This window comes from Saccostrea cucullata, unplaced genomic scaffold (assembly GCF_032062105.1).
Source record: "Saccostrea cucullata isolate Sc308-1 unplaced genomic scaffold, CSIRO_AGI_Scuc_v1 ctg3558, whole genome shotgun sequence".
NCBI classification, from domain to species: Eukaryota; Metazoa; Mollusca; class Bivalvia; order Ostreida; family Ostreidae; genus Saccostrea; species Saccostrea cuccullata.
This window is the reverse complement of record NW_026933048.1, coordinates 32236-50540: the sequence shown is the minus strand read 5'-3', so window position 1 is coordinate 50540 and position 18305 is coordinate 32236. Positions and strand designations below refer to the sequence as shown.

Below are 18305 nucleotides of genomic sequence, written 5' to 3'. Positions count from 1 at the left end.
CTTAAATTTAACAATGTAAATTTTTTAACATTCAATGAAAAAACTGCTCAAAAATCTACAAAGAAGCAAGATTTATGAGGGACTATTTCTTTTGGTGGAAGGATATTTAGCAGAAAATTCTGCAAATCTGCACATTTATAAAATTTAATGTAATGGAAATTTAGCCTCACATACTTTTACTCGGAAAATATTTTCCGTTTTGATATTGCTAAAAATATTTAATATAGGTCTTAATTTACATTTTTAGACCAAGTTTTACACCTTCCCTCAACAAACTTTTCCAAAAAATGAAAATATATTAAAGAAGTCAAGATCAAATTTACACCATTTTTTGCCTGAAAATCACATATTTTGACAAATATTTCAAAATTAATATCACTGACCCCACCTTTTTCTTTCACTATTTTAAACTACTCGATACTTGTGACTGATCAGCACTTAAGTCCTAAAAAGTTTGATATAAGAAAAATTTTTATTGCCTATTAAGTTTTTTAATACCCCAAATATGTTTTTTTTAGTGCAAAAAGGTCGCACAATAATTTACGCGCATTAGTTTGCAAGATTTTTTTTATGATAAATAGTATTCAAACTATTTTACGTAAAATAAGATTATATTTATTGCCATGCTTACATCTGATCACATATAATAAGGGTTAAAGTAATTAACCAAAGAGATGAAATTTAAGTGCAAAAAGGTCAACTTAAATGTACCGTAGATCAGTAGGATGCACACTGACCCCCTATTTTCTTTGCGATTTTGAGTTACACTTTATGAGTACTTATCCAAAATATACTTCTCAAAAAATCCTTGATATAACAAATTTCAGGAGTGACTTACCTTAATTTACATTCCGGCAGAATTATCAAGAAATAAACTCCGACAACTTTCAAAGAGTTATCACAGAGAAAAAAAATTTAAAAATGGAAATATTATCTCATATATCACACAATATTTACATTCGCTAAGTTTTTTCTACTAAGCCAACTGTGAAATTGATTTGAAAATCATTTTAGTGTATACTCACGCGTAGAAATATGCACGGAGAAACGTGCGTTAACGTGACGTCACAATGAGACTACAGCGACGTTGGTAAAATGAAATAATGTAGGACAACGAGAAATTCAAATATTGAGTATATTTTAGTTGCCACCAAACAGGTAAAATGTAAATATAAGGAATGTTTTTCAGTTTAGTGTGAATTATTGGTGTGTGAATCACACAGAATTGCACATAGGCATATTTTATTATTTTTCATGAAGCGCTAGCGCGTGACAAGTTTGTGTGATTCACACACCAATAACTCACACAAAACTAAAAAAAACATTCCTTAATTATTCTTCATGTATTATATTTAAGGTTAAAATTGAACTACCATATTTAATTACATGTATATTGGATTCCGAAACTTTAAAAGAATCCTTACAAAGATACACAGCGGGTTCCCAGAAATGTTCAACCAAACCTCTTTCTTTACTCCCAAATAAGATATAAAAAAAGTAGTGAAGGGGAAACTTCAAGAGTAATGTGCAATATATTCAAGAAGTGAAGTAAAACAGATTTGGATACTTAAAATTCTAAGGAACTTTACCATTTGAGATCACAAGATTTTTTCGAAAATCAACAACCTACGACTTTTCAATTTTGTACACAACAACGAAATCAAGGTTCAGGTTTTCGATATCATTGACAACTGTTTTTTTTCAATAAAATGGAACTCGTAAATTTACTAACATTCTATTTGCCATTGGTCATTTGCAAAATAATTTGTTAAAAAAATTCTGATTGTACACAGAAGTACTCTGAAGACTATATTAAAAAGATGCTCGAGTTTCTGACTGACAATATCTATGTTGTTTTTGGTGATCAGGTCTCTCGATAATATGTTAGAATGCTCATGGCTACCCTTTGCACACCATTATATAAGCAGACTTATTTTTGCATTCATATGAAGCAGAATTTGTGCAAAATCTTATGTGTGATAAGAAGAAAACACTTGCTATACCTTCCAACTCGATATTTAGATATATCGACAACGATTTTCAATTAAGAATTGTAATTTCCATTCTTATGTCGATACGATATATCCCGGTGAGCTTGAAATAATAGATATCACAGGGTCTGACACATCTGTTTCATATTTGGATATTCTACTTAAAAAGAGGCTAATGGTAATCTAACACCCTAGCTCTATGATAAACATGATGACTTAATTAACTGTTCTTTCGACAACTTCCCATACTTATGAAGCAATATACCTTCATCACCTGCATTGTTTATTTATCTCAGATGATTCGATACGCAAGAACATGCTCTACGTAAGAACAATTTCTAAAACGAGCTAAATTATTGACAAAGAAGTTGATGAAACAAAAATATCATGAGTCTCTTTTTCAGTCATAATTTCCTAAGTTCTTACGTCGATACAATTACCTTGTTGGCAAATTCAATTTATCATTGAGTCAGATGATGACTGTATTTCATACAAATTTTTAGTCCATTATTAATACACTGAATTGACGGCGGATGTTTTATTATTTACCGATCACGAGAAGGAGCACACTGCGGGTGTGACCGATCGGCAGGGGATACTTACTCATCCATGGCACCTGATCCCACCTCTGATGTTTTGGAGGTCCGTGTTTGCTCTGCTTCTGTTTTGCATTGTTTGAGGGAATTTTGATATCAAATATTTTTCATTTTCTCCCAGTTTTCAGTAAAACAAAATATTCAATGCATTTCATTAAATGAGTATATTCTTTCGTTACTCCCCACTAAGATATAGACAGTAGCGAAAGGAAAACTTCAAGAGTACTGTGCAACTTAATATTCAAGAAGTGGTGTGAATCAGATGTGGATGCTAAAAAATTCTAAAGAACTCTTGGACAATTTGAAATCACAAGACTTTACAAAAATCAGCAGCTTAAACTAACGACTTTTCAACTTTACACACAACAATTCCCCACGACAAATTAAAATCCAGGCTTTTTGATATCATTGACAGCTGCTTCTTCAATAAAAATGGAACTCGTAAATTTACTTACCTCATCATTTGCAAAATTATTTTGTTAAAACAGATTCTGATTGCACACATGAGTACTCTGAAGTTGACATCAAAAAGATGCTTGAGTTTCTGAGTGACAATATCTATGTGGTTTTGGAGACCAGGTAACAACAATCTATTTGAATTCCCATGGGTACAAATTGCGCTCCGTCATTAGTAGACTTATTTTTATATTCATATGAAGCAGAATTTATGCAAAATCTTATGCGTAAAAATAAGAAAACACTTGCTGTGGCCTTCAACTTGAAATTTAGATATATCGACGACGCATTGTCAATAAACAATGGTAATTTCCATTCCTTCGTCAATACGATATATCCTGGTGGACTTGAGATAAAAGATACCACAGAGTCTGACACTTCTGTTTCATACTTGGATATTTAACTTGAAAAAGACGTTAATGGTAATCTAACAACCAAACTTATTGACAGAAGAGATGACTTTGACTTTTCAATTGGTCATTATCCTTACTTATGCAGCAATATATCTTCATTACCTGCATACGGAGTATATATATATATATATATATATATATATATATATATATATATATATATATATATATATATATATATATATATATATATATATATATATATATATATATATATATATATATATATATCAGTTGATTCGATACACAAGAGCATGCTTTACGTATGAACAATTTTCAAAACGAGATAAGTTTTGACAAGCAAGTTGATGAAACAAGAATATCAGCAGTTTCGTTTAAAGTCATCATTTCGTACGTTCTATGGTGGATACAATGACCTTGTCAGCAAATACAATTTATCATTGAGTCAAATGCTGACTGACGTTTTTCATACCAATTGTTAGTCCATTATTTATACACTGAATTGACGACGGATTTTTTCCCCCATAATTTCCTGATCATGACAAGGAACACACGGCGGGTGTGACCGGTGGGCAGGGGATGCTCACTCCTCCATGGCACCTGATTCCACCTATGATGTTTTGGGGGTCCATGTTTGCTCTGCTCTTATTTTGTATTGTTTTATGGACTTTGAGATTGAATACTGTTCGTTATCTCCATATCCTTCATGAGTACCAGGTATATTTCGAATTTTATACTTATCAATATTCTTTATTATGAAGTTGATGTCTCTTGCTTTGATAAGGGTGAGTATTAGAACGGGCAATCAACTTGTGCATACCCATACACTGATAATAATTGATCTTGAAATTTCCCGATTCTCAGTTGTATTTTTTCTTCATCAGGTTTTTCCATATAGAACAACGAAAAACTGATTTCAAAGTATGTTTATTTATCAATCAGGTTTTCCATGAAGATTTATTTGGACAAGTGGCTGATGAGAGAAGCAGGCGGGCGTAACAAGTTAACTGTTTGAGGCCAAGTCCATAAAAAGTTATGACTCGTACAAAATACTGGCTCAAGTCATCAATAAAGAATCCCTGATGCATTGTAGCATTTATCACTCCACTGAAAGAGGTGAGGCATCCATTAAGAATGGCAGATATTTAAACATTAATGCACTACAAACATGTTTTTCCTTGATTGTGTTTTTTCTGAATGCATTTTGATTTTAATGAGGTGGTGTCAGATTTCTAAATAAAGAAACTGTTGTAATATAACTGGTTCCTTATTGAATTTATTGAACATGACATAATTGTATAAGAATTCACTGTATCATGACATACGAAATGTGTCATTTTAATCATATTCTGTAAATTCCTATAAATATTGGCCAAAAGTTAAAGTCTTTTTCTAATGAGCACAACTTCTCATCCAAAATATGCAATTACATAACAAAAAGCTCTTTCTGAAGATCATAAACATGTTTCATTTTTTGGATGAGGGCTGTGCTCATATTTTATTCTTAGCTGTATGTATTCAAATACAACTGCTTTATGCAAAATTTAAGGGTACTGCATTTTTACGAAGCCTGTTTACCGATAACTAGATGCATGTAGCTAGGAAATTAGAGCACCAAGTCTCCTAGTGAACCTAGCTCTTTGACAAGGTTTGTGTACACAAAATATTTTTGAAAGGATGCTAAAGTGTCAAGTCTTTCAAAATCACAGGAAAATTCAGCAGTCTCATTTTTTTAAGAATTTGAATTGTTCAGTTTTAATTTTACTGGCCGAAAGCAGCAAAAAACAAAATTTGATTGGATAGTGCAACTTTTGAGGGGAACTGTTGCAACCATGGAAACTAAAATAGGACTGCATGGAACTTAAATACCGACCGGAAGTTAACAAACAACAACAACAAATAACAGAACAATATGATATCAATTCAGAATTCAGAAATGATTAAGAAATATGTATACATGGTACATATAACATAATATTGGTGGTTGCGATGCTTGGACAAACCATTGCTTTCAAGAACATCAACAATTCAAAATTGAACTGGATGTATGGTTTATTTATAATTAATAAAGATTATATTAATTACTCTTTTAAATTCTGTTTAAATTTTATGGCATTAATCCACGATTTTTCCTAAACTCTCGTATATTCATATGCTGAAGTCTTATCCAAGCGCAGTGTAAGACGCGGAATTTGATTTGATGACAAAAATAAGTATAATGGATCGTGCTACTTATCTGTTCCCTTCAAACTCAGTGAATATTGTACACCTGAATCACTCCTTATGTCCTTGAGACAAAAGTATTTTCCAAGTAATTTCCTCCTTTGAGATTCATAATATAATCGTTTCAGTTTATATATATACCTTTCAGTTTATTTGGCTGCATTAACTTTATTTCATATACTTAATTCGTTTCACACTTTGGGTTTCAGCAACATACAATATGTCATCGCTGTCTATGCTGAGATCACAAGGCTTGTTTAATTCACAGATGTCTATGTACTGGAGGAATTGTCCATTCTGATCAATGATGTGTATAACGTCATTAACAATGTCAGCAATTAGGATGTGACACATGCTGTCTGTAGTAATAACATATGGAGTAAAGTTTTTGTAATTCATTCCCTTGTAGTTAAACCTGAATTCTCCTTGATTGTTCAACACTAATACTGAACCTTTCTCACTTAATACAATGTCAAGGTTCTTGTTTTCATCAATATGGTTCAAAAATGAAGGAAATAATGAAATTTTTATATGATTTGTAATTATTTCTTGTGTGTACTGTAGTACCACAATAACGTACAACTTTCCTATGCAGTAAAAGCTCATTTGTTGTATCTGGAGATTCCATAAGTACTAAGAGGTCATCTGTATAAGTGCTGCAGATAGCAGCTGGACTCCAGTCATTTTCTATGAAGAAACATTTTGTCTTATCACCCTCCAGTATGTTGATAACTCTTATCAACTTTTCAATATACACTAAATGTCCCTCTCTGGTGACTGTCAAAGCATATGGATTAGTATCCTCGATCTTCCTCAGCACCTCCCCCTCTTTGTTCATCTGTTTTAGGATTCCATTAAAGTCCTTCACCCAGAAGTGATCTGTGTGAGGAATACAAACTATGCCACAAATTTCTTCATCAGTATTTATATCACCCACTGTAAGTGGCAAATCAAGAAACTTCTTTACAGCTTTTCCTGAACTGGAATTGGATTTGGGATCTTGTAGGACCTGTCCTTGAATGCAAGTTTTCACTGTTTTTGGAATGTCACCAATTACCTTACACAATGCTTGCTCTGTAAGTTTTTTGGGACTGAAGTCTTGCACTTTTAGTTTAAATCTTGAAGGAATAGTTCTGAACTTTTCATTTTCTGTAGTGTAATTAGCAAGTTGAGATAGATCATTCGAGGCAAGGATGAATTTGTTTTCATCTATTTTTGATTGAATTGATAAGAAGCATTTTAGGAAATCTGATTCCAGAGTCTTAATTTCTTTAACATCCTTTTTTTCCTTTTTTGTTGCATCACTCTTATATCTTTTAATAACTTTGTCTACTAAATTGTGCCATGTTTTACCAATATCATCAAGGGTTCTTTGCCTTTCTTCATGTTTCTGTTCAATGCTTTGTAACATTTCTTTCATATCAGTGAGGACAGATTCATAAACGGGTGCAATACTAGTTTCAAGTTCATTTAGATCTTTTCTGATAAGCTCCTGTTTAGAGCTGTAAAATACAGAGATACGTGGTACATTGTGATTTTCATGGGATCCAGAGGATAGACATTTCTGACATATTGGGGATTCACATTGTTCACAAAACATTTCACATTGTTTTCCATCATGGACACTGCATTGTGGTGGAATGATTTCAGATTTTTTGAACTCAAAGGTAACAACATCATGTCTAATGGTTGGATTGGAGATCATATGATGACCTACGCAGTTCTTACAGAGATCGACATGACAAGTGTTACACACAGTTTCTGCAGCAGACTTTCTGTCTTTTCCGGGGCAAAGTTGACAGCGTTTTATGTCTTGTGCTCTGTCAAGGGGATCTGATGATGTTGCCATGATTTTTTTTACCTGTACCAACAAAGAAAATTTACACATTTCTCATTTCGCTAATTTAAATAGGTATACAAAATATATGTTTTTCAAATCAGCAAGAAAATAACAGGAAAGAAAATTAATTAAATGGGAATTTACCTATATTATATAACAAGTAGGTTACAATAGTCTAACCTGTTAAAGTTTGTCTTTAAATAAAAAACATGGCGGCCTGTTGGTATAACAGATAATCAATGATCCAGGTGTGTACTGACTGTACACTTCTGTGCATATAGCGATTTAAATGTCTACCTGTGATATTGAGACAGGGTCTGCATAATAACCTGGTTTACTTCTAAAGAACTGGCTCGCGATGTGTAATAAAATTTCCTTATATCAGGGATTATGATATACGGGGTAGTTGTTCCTTAATTTTCTTCATCGTATGCATGTACATGTTGGGAAATGAACAAAGCATATATAATGACATACTTTTGCAATGGTTTATCAGATTTTATGTTTCTAAAATTGTACACTTTGAAAGTTGTGATTGACTACCTACCCTGTACCTATCCATGAATACTAATCAGGCATTTAAAAAAACTTTGTAAAGGTATTATCTTTTGCTGGTCTTACCTTTATCAAAAAATGTTTTAAAATTTTTGTAAATTTTGTATTATTTGTTTACAAAAACAAAAATTGTTGAGCTTTAAAAATGTACATAAGTACATGTGAAATAAATTGTAATTTTTATATCCTATTGCTTAAAACTTACTTTACACAAATTTTGTAATATTTTTTAATAAGTAAATTTTAACCGGGGGGGAGTTTTGGTGTTGGAAGCAAATTTTAAGAGGGGGGGGGTATTTGGAGGAGAAAAAATTTAGCATAGAAATAAAATGACAAGCAAAAGAAAAAAAGGAAAATCAGAAAATTTCTCCATTGTCCAAACAGGAAAATCATATATTTTTTTGGGGGGAGGGGGTGTGTAAAAATTTTTACATTCCCCCAAAAAGTGGAGGGGCATAATTAAAAAAAGGTAAATTAAAAGGGATGCATACACATGTATATTATTCAAACATTTTGTAAAAGTAATTCTTCCTGTTTTGGGGGAGGAAGGGGGAGGGGGTGGGTTGTCTCTTTCTTTGTGGTGCCTTTCTTATTTGAGTAGTCTTCATTACACTAACTGTGTTAACATATACATGATACATGCTGCACTTGATTAAGGATTCTGTTAATTTAAAAATTCTTTGTTTCTTGCAGGTTCTGGATTCTACACATAGCCACTCTGTAGCAAGAAAGGTACAGGAAGTCCTGAAGAAAGTGGTGACAGGGTTACTGGACAACCCTGGACTGGACACAGAGTCTCTGATGATATTTACTCATGGATTGATCACTCAGTCATTTCCTCAACTGTCTGACAAACAGAGGTAGGTTGAATTTCTGAATTCATTGGAATTTTATTTTTGTATTTTTTTTTGCCTACATTAAAAGGGGCAAATATTTAAAATGAAATGAAGCAGAATCAAAGATCATTTACATACCACAGTGTATTGCCAAAGTTGAAATGGGGCAAAACTATTCTCGTGTTAAAGGCAGTTTTTATATACATTTGTACATGCATTGGATTTCAGAAATGATGTCAGTCAGATTTTATGTTGAGTCATAAATATGAGATTTACAAAAATAGAGCATTGTTTTGAAAAGGGCTTTTGTTAATTTTGGAGAAATGTTTTCAGTAAGCAAAAGAAATCAGAAGAAAAGGAGACCCAGTCCTTCAGACCCCCAAGTTGTCTCCTGTTACCAGAGGAACCTAAGCGTGGAGGAGACAAACCCAAACTGAGTAAGAAAACCAACATCCATGTATTGGTGGAGTTTGGTCTCCAGCTCCTGTGTCTGTGTCTGAAGAGGGGCCGCCTGGTGGCCACAGAGGAGAACCACTGTAAACTAGTGGACCCTTTTATCACCATCTTAGTGGACTCTCTGCATTCTAAACATATCAGGGTAAGTTGATATGAAATAGAGGTGACTAGATTCATGGATTCTTAGTAAAATGAATTGTCTGAAGAAACCTTCTGATAATCAAAGTACTGAAAGCACTCATGGGAGTTGAACATGGTGTAAAATAAAATCTTTGATCGGGAGGTTAGGTTAGTGAACAATATTATTATTATTTCAAATACAGACAACTGATTCAAATTTTTTGAGTTGCAAGACAATCTTGAGAAAGACATTCAGAGACATTGAATAGTGAAAAAATGGATGGGTCATAATGCTTGCCTGCCTACATTAGTCCTTTTTTTTTATACCATCTGCTTGAAAAGCGGGAGGGTATTTATTAATCGGGATTTCCGTCCATCTGTTTGTTACGCTTTAGGTATACCCATCTCTTATTCGCAACTCCTCTTACACCACTGAATGAAATTTTCAAAGAATCTTTATTACATATTGCTGTTGAGCGCCATCTATTACTTTTTCATCCTACACATATTTTGGGTTTCCAATTGCAAAAGATGGACACTGCCATTATATTCATAGTAGAGGCAGTTGATAATTAAGGGTGAAACGATTACACGTGTAAACGACGACGTTTCGATTATATGCTCTAAACGTTTACAGTTTGAGTAAATGTTTACACGAAGGTCATTATCAATGTCTATCAGAAATAAAGTTTAACACAAACAAATTGTTTTATTTCATAATTTACAAAAGAAACACCGTCTTTGACCATTTGATAAGCAACAATCTAAACCGGAAACATATTGAATAAAAATATCTAAAACCCGATACGGTCTAACATATTTAATTCCGATTTCCGAGTTGCCAATACTAGCGATGTTTTACGACACTTGAAATATAAAACTTGATTTATTTTGATTAAATTAATATAATACATTTTCCACAAGTCTTTGAAAAGTGTTTCGATACAGTCAGCAGGTCTTGTTTTACTTTTTTCGTGATTAAAAGATCCATCTTTACAATTCTATTTTCTACGTACGGTATGTAGCCAAACACACCAAGCAGTTGGGTGACGAGGTAGAAAGTGAATGAGTTTAATGCGCCTCCAATTCTTATGTTTAAGTCATAATGACCAAAAATGAAATTGTAATAACAACTCACACTTATATTAAAGTGAAAGAATCGATTATTAAATTCGAGTTTCATGAGTTAGTAGCCATAAAAATCCAACAAAGAATATCTCCCGTTTATAGAGTTGGGTATTGCGAGTGAAAACCATATTGTGATATATTGCAATATTTTATGTTGAATATTGCAATATATTGCGATATATTGTAGATTAATTATCATTAATAAATTTGTGCAGAAAGTTTAAAATGCTGTCAAATTCAAATACTATTTGAATTTTTCTATAAATTTTAAAGGGGGCAGGGATAAGACATTAATAATTATAACTTTTAATCATAACTTTTAATCAAATACCAGGTAAAATATTAAAACAAAATGTACTCATTTGATGTATTTTCGAATTGAAAAAAAAAGTTTATGCATAGTATACTCTTTATACGTTTTTTTTTTAGGGGGGTGGGGGGGGGGACTGGGGGGTGTTTTATTGAAATAGCTTTAAATGTAACTTAATGATTAAAACAATACATGCTATATGGAAATTCTATGTGGTCACAAAATAAAATTAAAGCCAGAAAGAAAGTGTGACCTATTTTCAGGCGTTTGGTGTTTTAGTCTGACCCGACCTAATTTCACATTATGACATACGATCAGGAACTGCATTGGCCTACTTCTGTTGTTTTAATAATTAATATACATGCTCCTGGTATAGCATGAAGGTGTTTAAAATGGCATGAAACGTGTTTAAAATATAATAAAAAGCAACACTGTATCAAGAGAAAACATGGATGGCCATATATTTGTAATATGTATCTTGAACTTAACATTTATCGTCGATCGTGTAGATTCCATAAGATTTTGAGAACCACAGTACACATATGGTATACACCCTGTAAAAATGTTTCATATTTTCTTTCTTATTAATTTTATTTAAAAGTCTTTTTGTTAATTATCAATTTTATTTTAAAGTAAGATATTTAAAATTGCGTCAATGAATGAAAAGCTTCCTCTCTCTCTCTCTCTCTCTTTCTCCCTCTCTCTCCGAAAGCTGACGAAGTATTTTTTTAACTAGATTGAAAAGACCTGGGGAAGTTACAAGTTTTATTTCAGCAGTTTCTACAATAAAGGAGTTTTTTTTTTTAATATTTTTATAAATATCGTGAAATACCGGTATCTGATTTTCATATCGCGATATATTATCGTGGTGGATAATACCGCAATATACCGATATACCGGTAATATTGCACAGCCCTACCCGTTTAAACGGTACCGTTTCGTTTACTGCTATATGTTTAAACGTTTACAAAATTCAGTAAACGTTTCACCCTTATTGATCATTTATATAATTCACTGCTCACAGTCTTCAAATTTGTGTATATTTTTCCATGGCACCTTTACCCATGTGTTATGAATATTTCAGTTTCGCAGGAATAATATCAATGTTGATAAAATATGAATTTTAACACACCATCCTTTTAAGAGGTAACAGGTTTGTTATAATAATATAAAACTTCTCTGTGAATATAAATGTATTTCAATTAAACGAACATTATACATGGAATACGTCAGAACTTTATCTTTTTTAATATTGTGAAGAAAAAAGCAATACCAAGTTCGTTAAAAACAAATATTTAATGACCAAACATAAAAACAGTGATATATGTGAGATTTGTGTGCGTACACATTATCTGGTAAGTCAATGACGTTTTCCTTTCATTAGAAAATAATATACTTCATTTTTGTTTTTCATCGCGATTTCAGAAAACATCTGTGTCCGTTTTTGGTTTTAACATTTATAACAGAATACTAGATTTAGCGCTTTTGACAGGTGATACTGCTAATTTAGTAATAAATATGCATGTTTCCTAAATTTTTATGCATTAATGAATTCATTTAAACAAAGAAAATATTCATGAAAAGTTTGAATAAATTCTAAGCACCTGTAAAAAAGAAATTGCGAAAAATCCGGGACCGTCGGGCGTCGGGAAGACTAGAGTATGAAGAGTTGTCGTTCGTTTCTCTTTCAGTGTATGGTTATTATGCCACACTAAAAATGAGTTCTATAACGAAAAACTTTTGAGGTTCTTTATAATTTAGTTTTACTTTGAACGAAATCTAATATTCAAAATAAAATTACTTTATCAGTACATTTTATTACATTTCGTAATATGAAAATTAGATCAAATCAGGAGAAAATGACATGAACTATTTGTGGCGGATGTTTATGCATGTTTTCTGTTGAATATCATTGGAGTAAATTGGCCGACACAGTAGCCTCGCTTTCGGCTCTATATATTCAACACAAATTACTGCGCATGTTAAATGTGTGATGACCATGGGAGATTGAACATAGTTCAACTCCCAAAAATACTCTCTTTTAAACCCAAAGGTTAAAAACATTAGTATATTTTCAGATTAACACCTTAAGTCTGAGATGCCTGTGTTGGTTACTGAAATTCAAATTACCGTCTGTGGATGATAACATCAGGAAACTGGCCAATGGAATGTTTGTTATTCTGAAGAACTATGCCTCAGCAGGTGCTTCTAAGGGAGAGAACTTGGAGCTTATTTCTATGGCATTTAAGGTAAAAATTTGCATCTTATCACAACTATTACTATTGATTTAAAGAAAAAAACCTCAATACCTCCCTCCCCTCAATTTTTAGCTCTTCTGAGCCAAAGGCTCAAAGAGCTAATGCTATGGCAATTTGTGCGGTGTGCGTTAACTTTTTAGCTCACCTGAGCCGAAGGCTCAAGTGAGCTTTTCTGATCAAAATTTGTCCATTGTCTGTCGTCGTTGTTGTCGTTGTCGTTGTTGTCGTCGTAAACTTTTCACATTTTCATCTTCTTCTCAAGAACCACTGGGCCAATTTCAACCAAACTTGGCACAAAGTATCCTTGGGTGAAGGGGATTCAAGTTTGTTCAAATGAAGGGCCACGCCCTTTTTCAAGGGGAGATAATTATGAATTTGTTAAAAATTAGTGGCATTTTTAAAAAATCTTCTCCAGAACCGCTTGGCCAGGAAAGATGAAACTCATGTGGAATCATCCTCAGGTAGTGTAGATTCAAATTTGTTCAAATCATGACCCCCTGGGCAAGGGTGGGGCCAAAATGACCGACCCTAGTTTTACATAGGAAAATGCATTTATTGGAAAAATCTTTAAAAATCTTTTTCTCAAGAACCACCAGGACAGGTAAGATGAAACTCATGTGGAATCATCCTCAGGTAGTGTAGATTCAAGTTTGTTCAAATCATGACCCCTGGGGCAAGAGTGGGGCCAAAATGGCCGGCCCAAGTTTTACATAGGAATACATAAGAAAAATCTTTAAAAATCTTCTTCTCCAGAACCACTGGGCCAGGAAAGATGAAACTCATGTGGAATCATCCTCAGGTAGTGTAGATTCAAGTTTGTTCAAATCATGACCCCCGGGGCAAGGGTGGGGCCAAAATGACCGACCCTAGTTTTACATAGGAAAATACATTTATTGGAAAAATATTTAAAAATCTTCATCTCAAGAACCACTAGGACAGGAAAGATGAAACTCATGTGGAATCATCCTCAGGTAGTGTAGATTCAAGTTTGTTCAAATCATGACCCCTGGGGCAAGGGTAGGGCCAAAATGGCCGACCCAAGTTTTACATAGGAATTCATAAGAAAAATCTTTAAAAATCTTCTTCTCCAGAACCACTGGGCCAGGAAAGATGAAACTCATGTGGAATCATCCTCAGGTAGTGTAGATTCAAATTTGTTCAAATCATGACCTCCGGGACAAGGGTGGAGCCAAAATGGCCGACCCTAGTTTTACATAGGAATATATAGGAAATATCTTTAAAAATCCTTCTCAATTACCACTGGGCCAGGAAAGATGAAACTCGTGTGGAATCATCCTCAGGTAGTGTAGATATATATTCAAGTTTGTTCAAATCATGACCTCCGGGGCTAGGGTTGGGCCAAAATGGCCGACCCAAGTTTTACATAGGGATATATAGGGAAACCTTTAAAAATCTTCTTTTCAAGTACTTCAAAGCTATGATTAGTGATATTTATATGGAATCATCCTCAGGTAGTGTAGATTCTAGTTTGTTCAAATGATGAACGCCTGGAGGGGGGGGGGGGGAGTAAATTCAAGCCTGATGTGCTCAGGTGAGCGCTGTGGCCCCTGGGCATCTTGTTAGAATATGGGCCATAACTCAAGAACCCCTTGGCCAATCAGTCTCAAATTTATCACAGGGTATCCTTGGCCCAAGGGCTACCATTTATACTAAAATAAGGGTTGGGACCCTTAAACAAGGGGAGATAATCAGGAAAACAAAACCAAAAGTACTGGTTGCTAAAAAATCTTTTTCTCCATAACCACCAGTCAGATTTTCACCAAACTTACATACAAGGATTGAGATATGTCAAAGATTAAAAATTGCACAGGGAATTACCCTGGGGCAAAGGGCGTGGTCTCAAGGTCACTTCAAAGTTGACCTAGATTTAGAATTAATAAAAACGTTTATATTTTGCTTACTATAAGGAGTAGGATCATCAAATCTCGTAAGTTGATGCATCTTTTGACTTCACATCATGTAAAATCAAAAGTAGGTCACTGTGACCTACTTTTTAAATTTTGCGGGCATTTGTTTTCAGATTGAATTGAAGGCATATTTTGGACACTTTAAGGCCTAGGATCATCAAACTTTGTCAGTTGATGCATCTTGGGTCCTTGAACAACGTCAACTTTTTGAACTTTATGACTTATCCTTTTAAAAACATTTAATCCCTTTAATCCCATTATTTCAGGTACTGACAGGTTTAGAATCATCAAATCTTGTAAGTTGATGCATCTTCAGACCTTAAATCATATTTTTGAAAAGTAGGTCACCGTGACCTACTTTTTTAATTTTGCAGGCATTTGTTTTCAAATTGTTTAAAAAGTATATTTTGATTATCTTCAGACCTACAATCATCAAACTTAGTCAGTAGATGCATCTCAGGACTTCAAAAAATGTTGACCAAAATATAGGTCACGATGACCTACTTTTGATATTTTGTAGCTATATTTAAGTATCTTAGGTATTTATTGGCTTAGAATCATCAAACTTTGTGAGTTGATGCATCTTGGGTTTTCAAAGAGTGACGACCAAAAAGTAGGTCACCTTGACCTACTTTTGGCAATTTATGGCTCTATTTAAGTATCTCCGGTACTTATTGGCTTAGAATCATCAAACTTTGTCAGTTGATGCATCTTGGGTTTTCGGAGAATGAGGTTCAAAAAGTAGGTCACTATGACCTAGTTTTGACATTTTATGGCTATATTTAAGTATCTCCTGTACTTATTGGCTTAGAATCATCAAACTTTGTGAGTTGATGCATTTTGGGTTTTCCGAGAGTGACGACCAAAAAGTAGGTCACGGTGACATACTTTTGGCAATTTATGGCCTTATTTAAGTATCTCCTGTGCTTATTGGCTTAGTATCATCAACTTTGTCAGTAAAAGCATATTGGGTATTCGGAAAATGACGTCCAAAAAGTAGGTCATGATGACGTAATTTTGACATTTTATGGCTATATTTATGTATTTTAGGTATTTATTGGATTAGAATCATCAAGCTATGCGAGTTGATGCATCTTGGGTTTACAGAGAATGTCGACCAAAAAATAGGTTACGGTGACCTACTTTTGAATATCTCAGATACTTATTGGCTTACAATCATCAAATTTTGTCAGTTGATGCATATTGGGTTTTCAGAGAATGTCGACCAAAAAGTGTCACAGTAACCTACTTTTGACATTTTATGGCTTTATTTAAGTGTCTCTGGCATTAATATGTTTAGAATCATCAAACTTTGTGAGTTGATGCATTTTGGGTTTACAGAGAATGCCGATCAAAAAGTAGGTCACGGTGACCTACTTTGAATATCTGAGGTACTTATTGGCTTAGAATCATCAATTTTTGTCAGTTGATGTATATTGGGTTTTCGAAAATCATCTACTAAAATTTAGGTCACAGTAACCTGCTTTTGATATTCTATTGCTATATTTAAGTATTTCAAGTACTTATTGGCTTAGAATCATCAACCTTTGTCAGTTGATGCATATTTGGTTTTCAGAGAATGTAGACAAAATAAGTTGGTCACAGTGACCTACTTTTAAATATATCAAATACTTATTGGCTTAGAATCTTCGATTTTTGTCTATTTATACATCTTGAGTCCTCAGAAAAATTCAATCTTAAAGTATGTAAATGTGGCCTACTTATTTTTTTTTCATTTAACTTTATTAAAATATCTTCAGTCCTAAATGGCTTAGAATCATCAAACTTTGTCAGTTGATGCAAGTTGGGTCTTAGGATACTTAGGGTTAGAGGCTTCAAATAGAAGTGATAGATTGTAATTATCAGAAGAGTGATTCAAGGCCCTTTGGCCTCTTGTTTTTTTAAATCATAAATTGATTTATATAGGCGGTGACTGTATTGGTAAGAGATGTGAAGATTTACAAACTGAATCAAACACAACTCCAAGTTCTGTTGACGTTCTGTGAGGAAGACTTGTATGATTACAACAGACAGAGCACCGCCTTCTCTCTTCTAAAGGTAAATTCCTAGGGATTTTGTAAATATGATGAAATTATATTTTAAGTAAAGTTGTATTTCTTAAAGCTTTAAGATATAATATGAACTTATCGAAATCCATATCTAATAAATATGCTCAAGATAAAGCAAAATTGTGAATTTGTCTGCCCTTGGCATTTCATTATAAGCATGTTTTGTTGTTGTTTTTCTGTAGCTTCCAAAGAAATTGCATGAATTTTTAAGTAAATTATGAAAGATTAACATTTTTTCAGGCCATATTGTCTCGGAAGTTGAATGTGCCAGAGGTGTTGGAGTTGATTAAGAAGGTGGAGGGTATGTCTATCACAGCTGACTCTCCCCATGTCAGGAGGGAATGTAGACAGGTAACAGAAGGTTTAGTGGGATTTTACTTAATTTTGAAACAAATTGAACTTTTTGGACTTTTTAAAGTCAGCTGACTCTAAATTTCTTTATGTTGTCCTTTTCATCAATATTTTTTTATATACACATATATTATGGAAGTATTTGTATCTTTGATTTTTGAGAAATATTTATATCTTTGGTTATTGGTTTGATATAGATAGCCCTGCAGTACATCCTGGAATATCCCCTAGGAAAGCTCCTTGATAAACACCTAGAGTTTTACGTCACACAGTTGTCTTATGAGATGGAGATGGGACGTGAATCAGCATTGGAAATGTTGGCCACAATATTTTCTTCATTCCCTCAGGTTCATACACTTTATTTCATTTTTTTTTTTAGAAACAGCAAGTTCATTTCAAGTACATATTAATATTTAACAGTGTTTGCTGTAAAAAAAAAACATCTCCATACATGTTATATTTTCAGAATATCTTGAATGATCATGCTGGAATGTTCTTTATACCCATGTCAGCAGCTCTTCTTAATGATGAATCCACAAAGTGTAGAAAACTCACAGCATTGGCCATTAAATCTCTTCTACAAAAGGTATCTAAACATGCTTGGATTTTAAAAGAATAGAAATCCTTTTTTCAGACATTTTGATTTATCACATTATCAGAGTTAATGTACAGTGTAATATGTGTTGAAAAAGATTATTATTGAAATCCACATATTTTGTGTGTTTTTAGCTCACCTGAGCCAAAGGCTTTGGGTAAAGGGGATTGGAGTTTGTACAAATGAAAGGCACGCCCTTTTCCAAGGGGAGATAATTAT

At 33.4% G+C, this 18305-nt stretch overlaps 2 protein-coding genes across 2 annotated transcripts in view; one reads left to right on the top strand and one right to left on the bottom strand.

Annotated features, from left to right (window-relative positions):
• Positions 1–4355: 4355 nt before the first annotated feature.
• On the bottom strand, positions 4356–7489 carry LOC134237102 (E3 ubiquitin-protein ligase TRIM36-like). Its single transcript, XM_062719203.1, has 3 exons — positions 6208–7489; positions 5858–5999; positions 4356–4524 (listed from the first exon to the last, which is right to left on the bottom strand). Exons 1-3 carry the CDS (start codon positions 7487–7489, stop codon positions 4356–4358), a joined length of 1593 nt encoding a protein of 530 aa, XP_062575187.1.
• The window catches only part of LOC134237103 (small subunit processome component 20 homolog), a 35949-nt gene continuing 22078 nt past the window's right edge, over positions 4435–18305 (top strand). Inside the window, exons 1-8 of the mRNA XM_062719204.1 lie at positions 4435–4533; positions 8729–8895; positions 9205–9469; positions 12964–13134; positions 16998–17129; positions 17381–17491; positions 17689–17838; positions 17958–18077. Of these exons, the coding sequence (XP_062575188.1) occupies positions 8837–8895; positions 9205–9469; positions 12964–13134; positions 16998–17129; positions 17381–17491; positions 17689–17838; positions 17958–18077 (1008 nt within the window). The 5' untranslated portion in view covers positions 4435–4533; positions 8729–8836. The remainder of the gene's footprint in view (positions 4534–8728; positions 8896–9204; positions 9470–12963; positions 13135–16997; positions 17130–17380; positions 17492–17688; positions 17839–17957; positions 18078–18305) is intronic.

Bases quoted from the DNA above. Each gene is read 5' to 3' on its own strand.
- LOC134237102 (XM_062719203.1), bottom strand. From the start codon at position 7,489: ATGGCAACATCATCAGATCCCCTTGACAGAGCACAAGACATAAAACGC. The intron at 6,000-6,207 runs GTACTACAGTAC...TTATTACTACAG, and splicing joins GAAAGTTGTACGTTATTGTG to ACAGCATGTGTCACATCCTA. The intron at 4,525-5,857 runs GTATGTTGCTGA...CACCTCTTTCAG, and splicing joins ATAGACAGCGATGACATATT to TGGAGTGATAAATGCTACAA.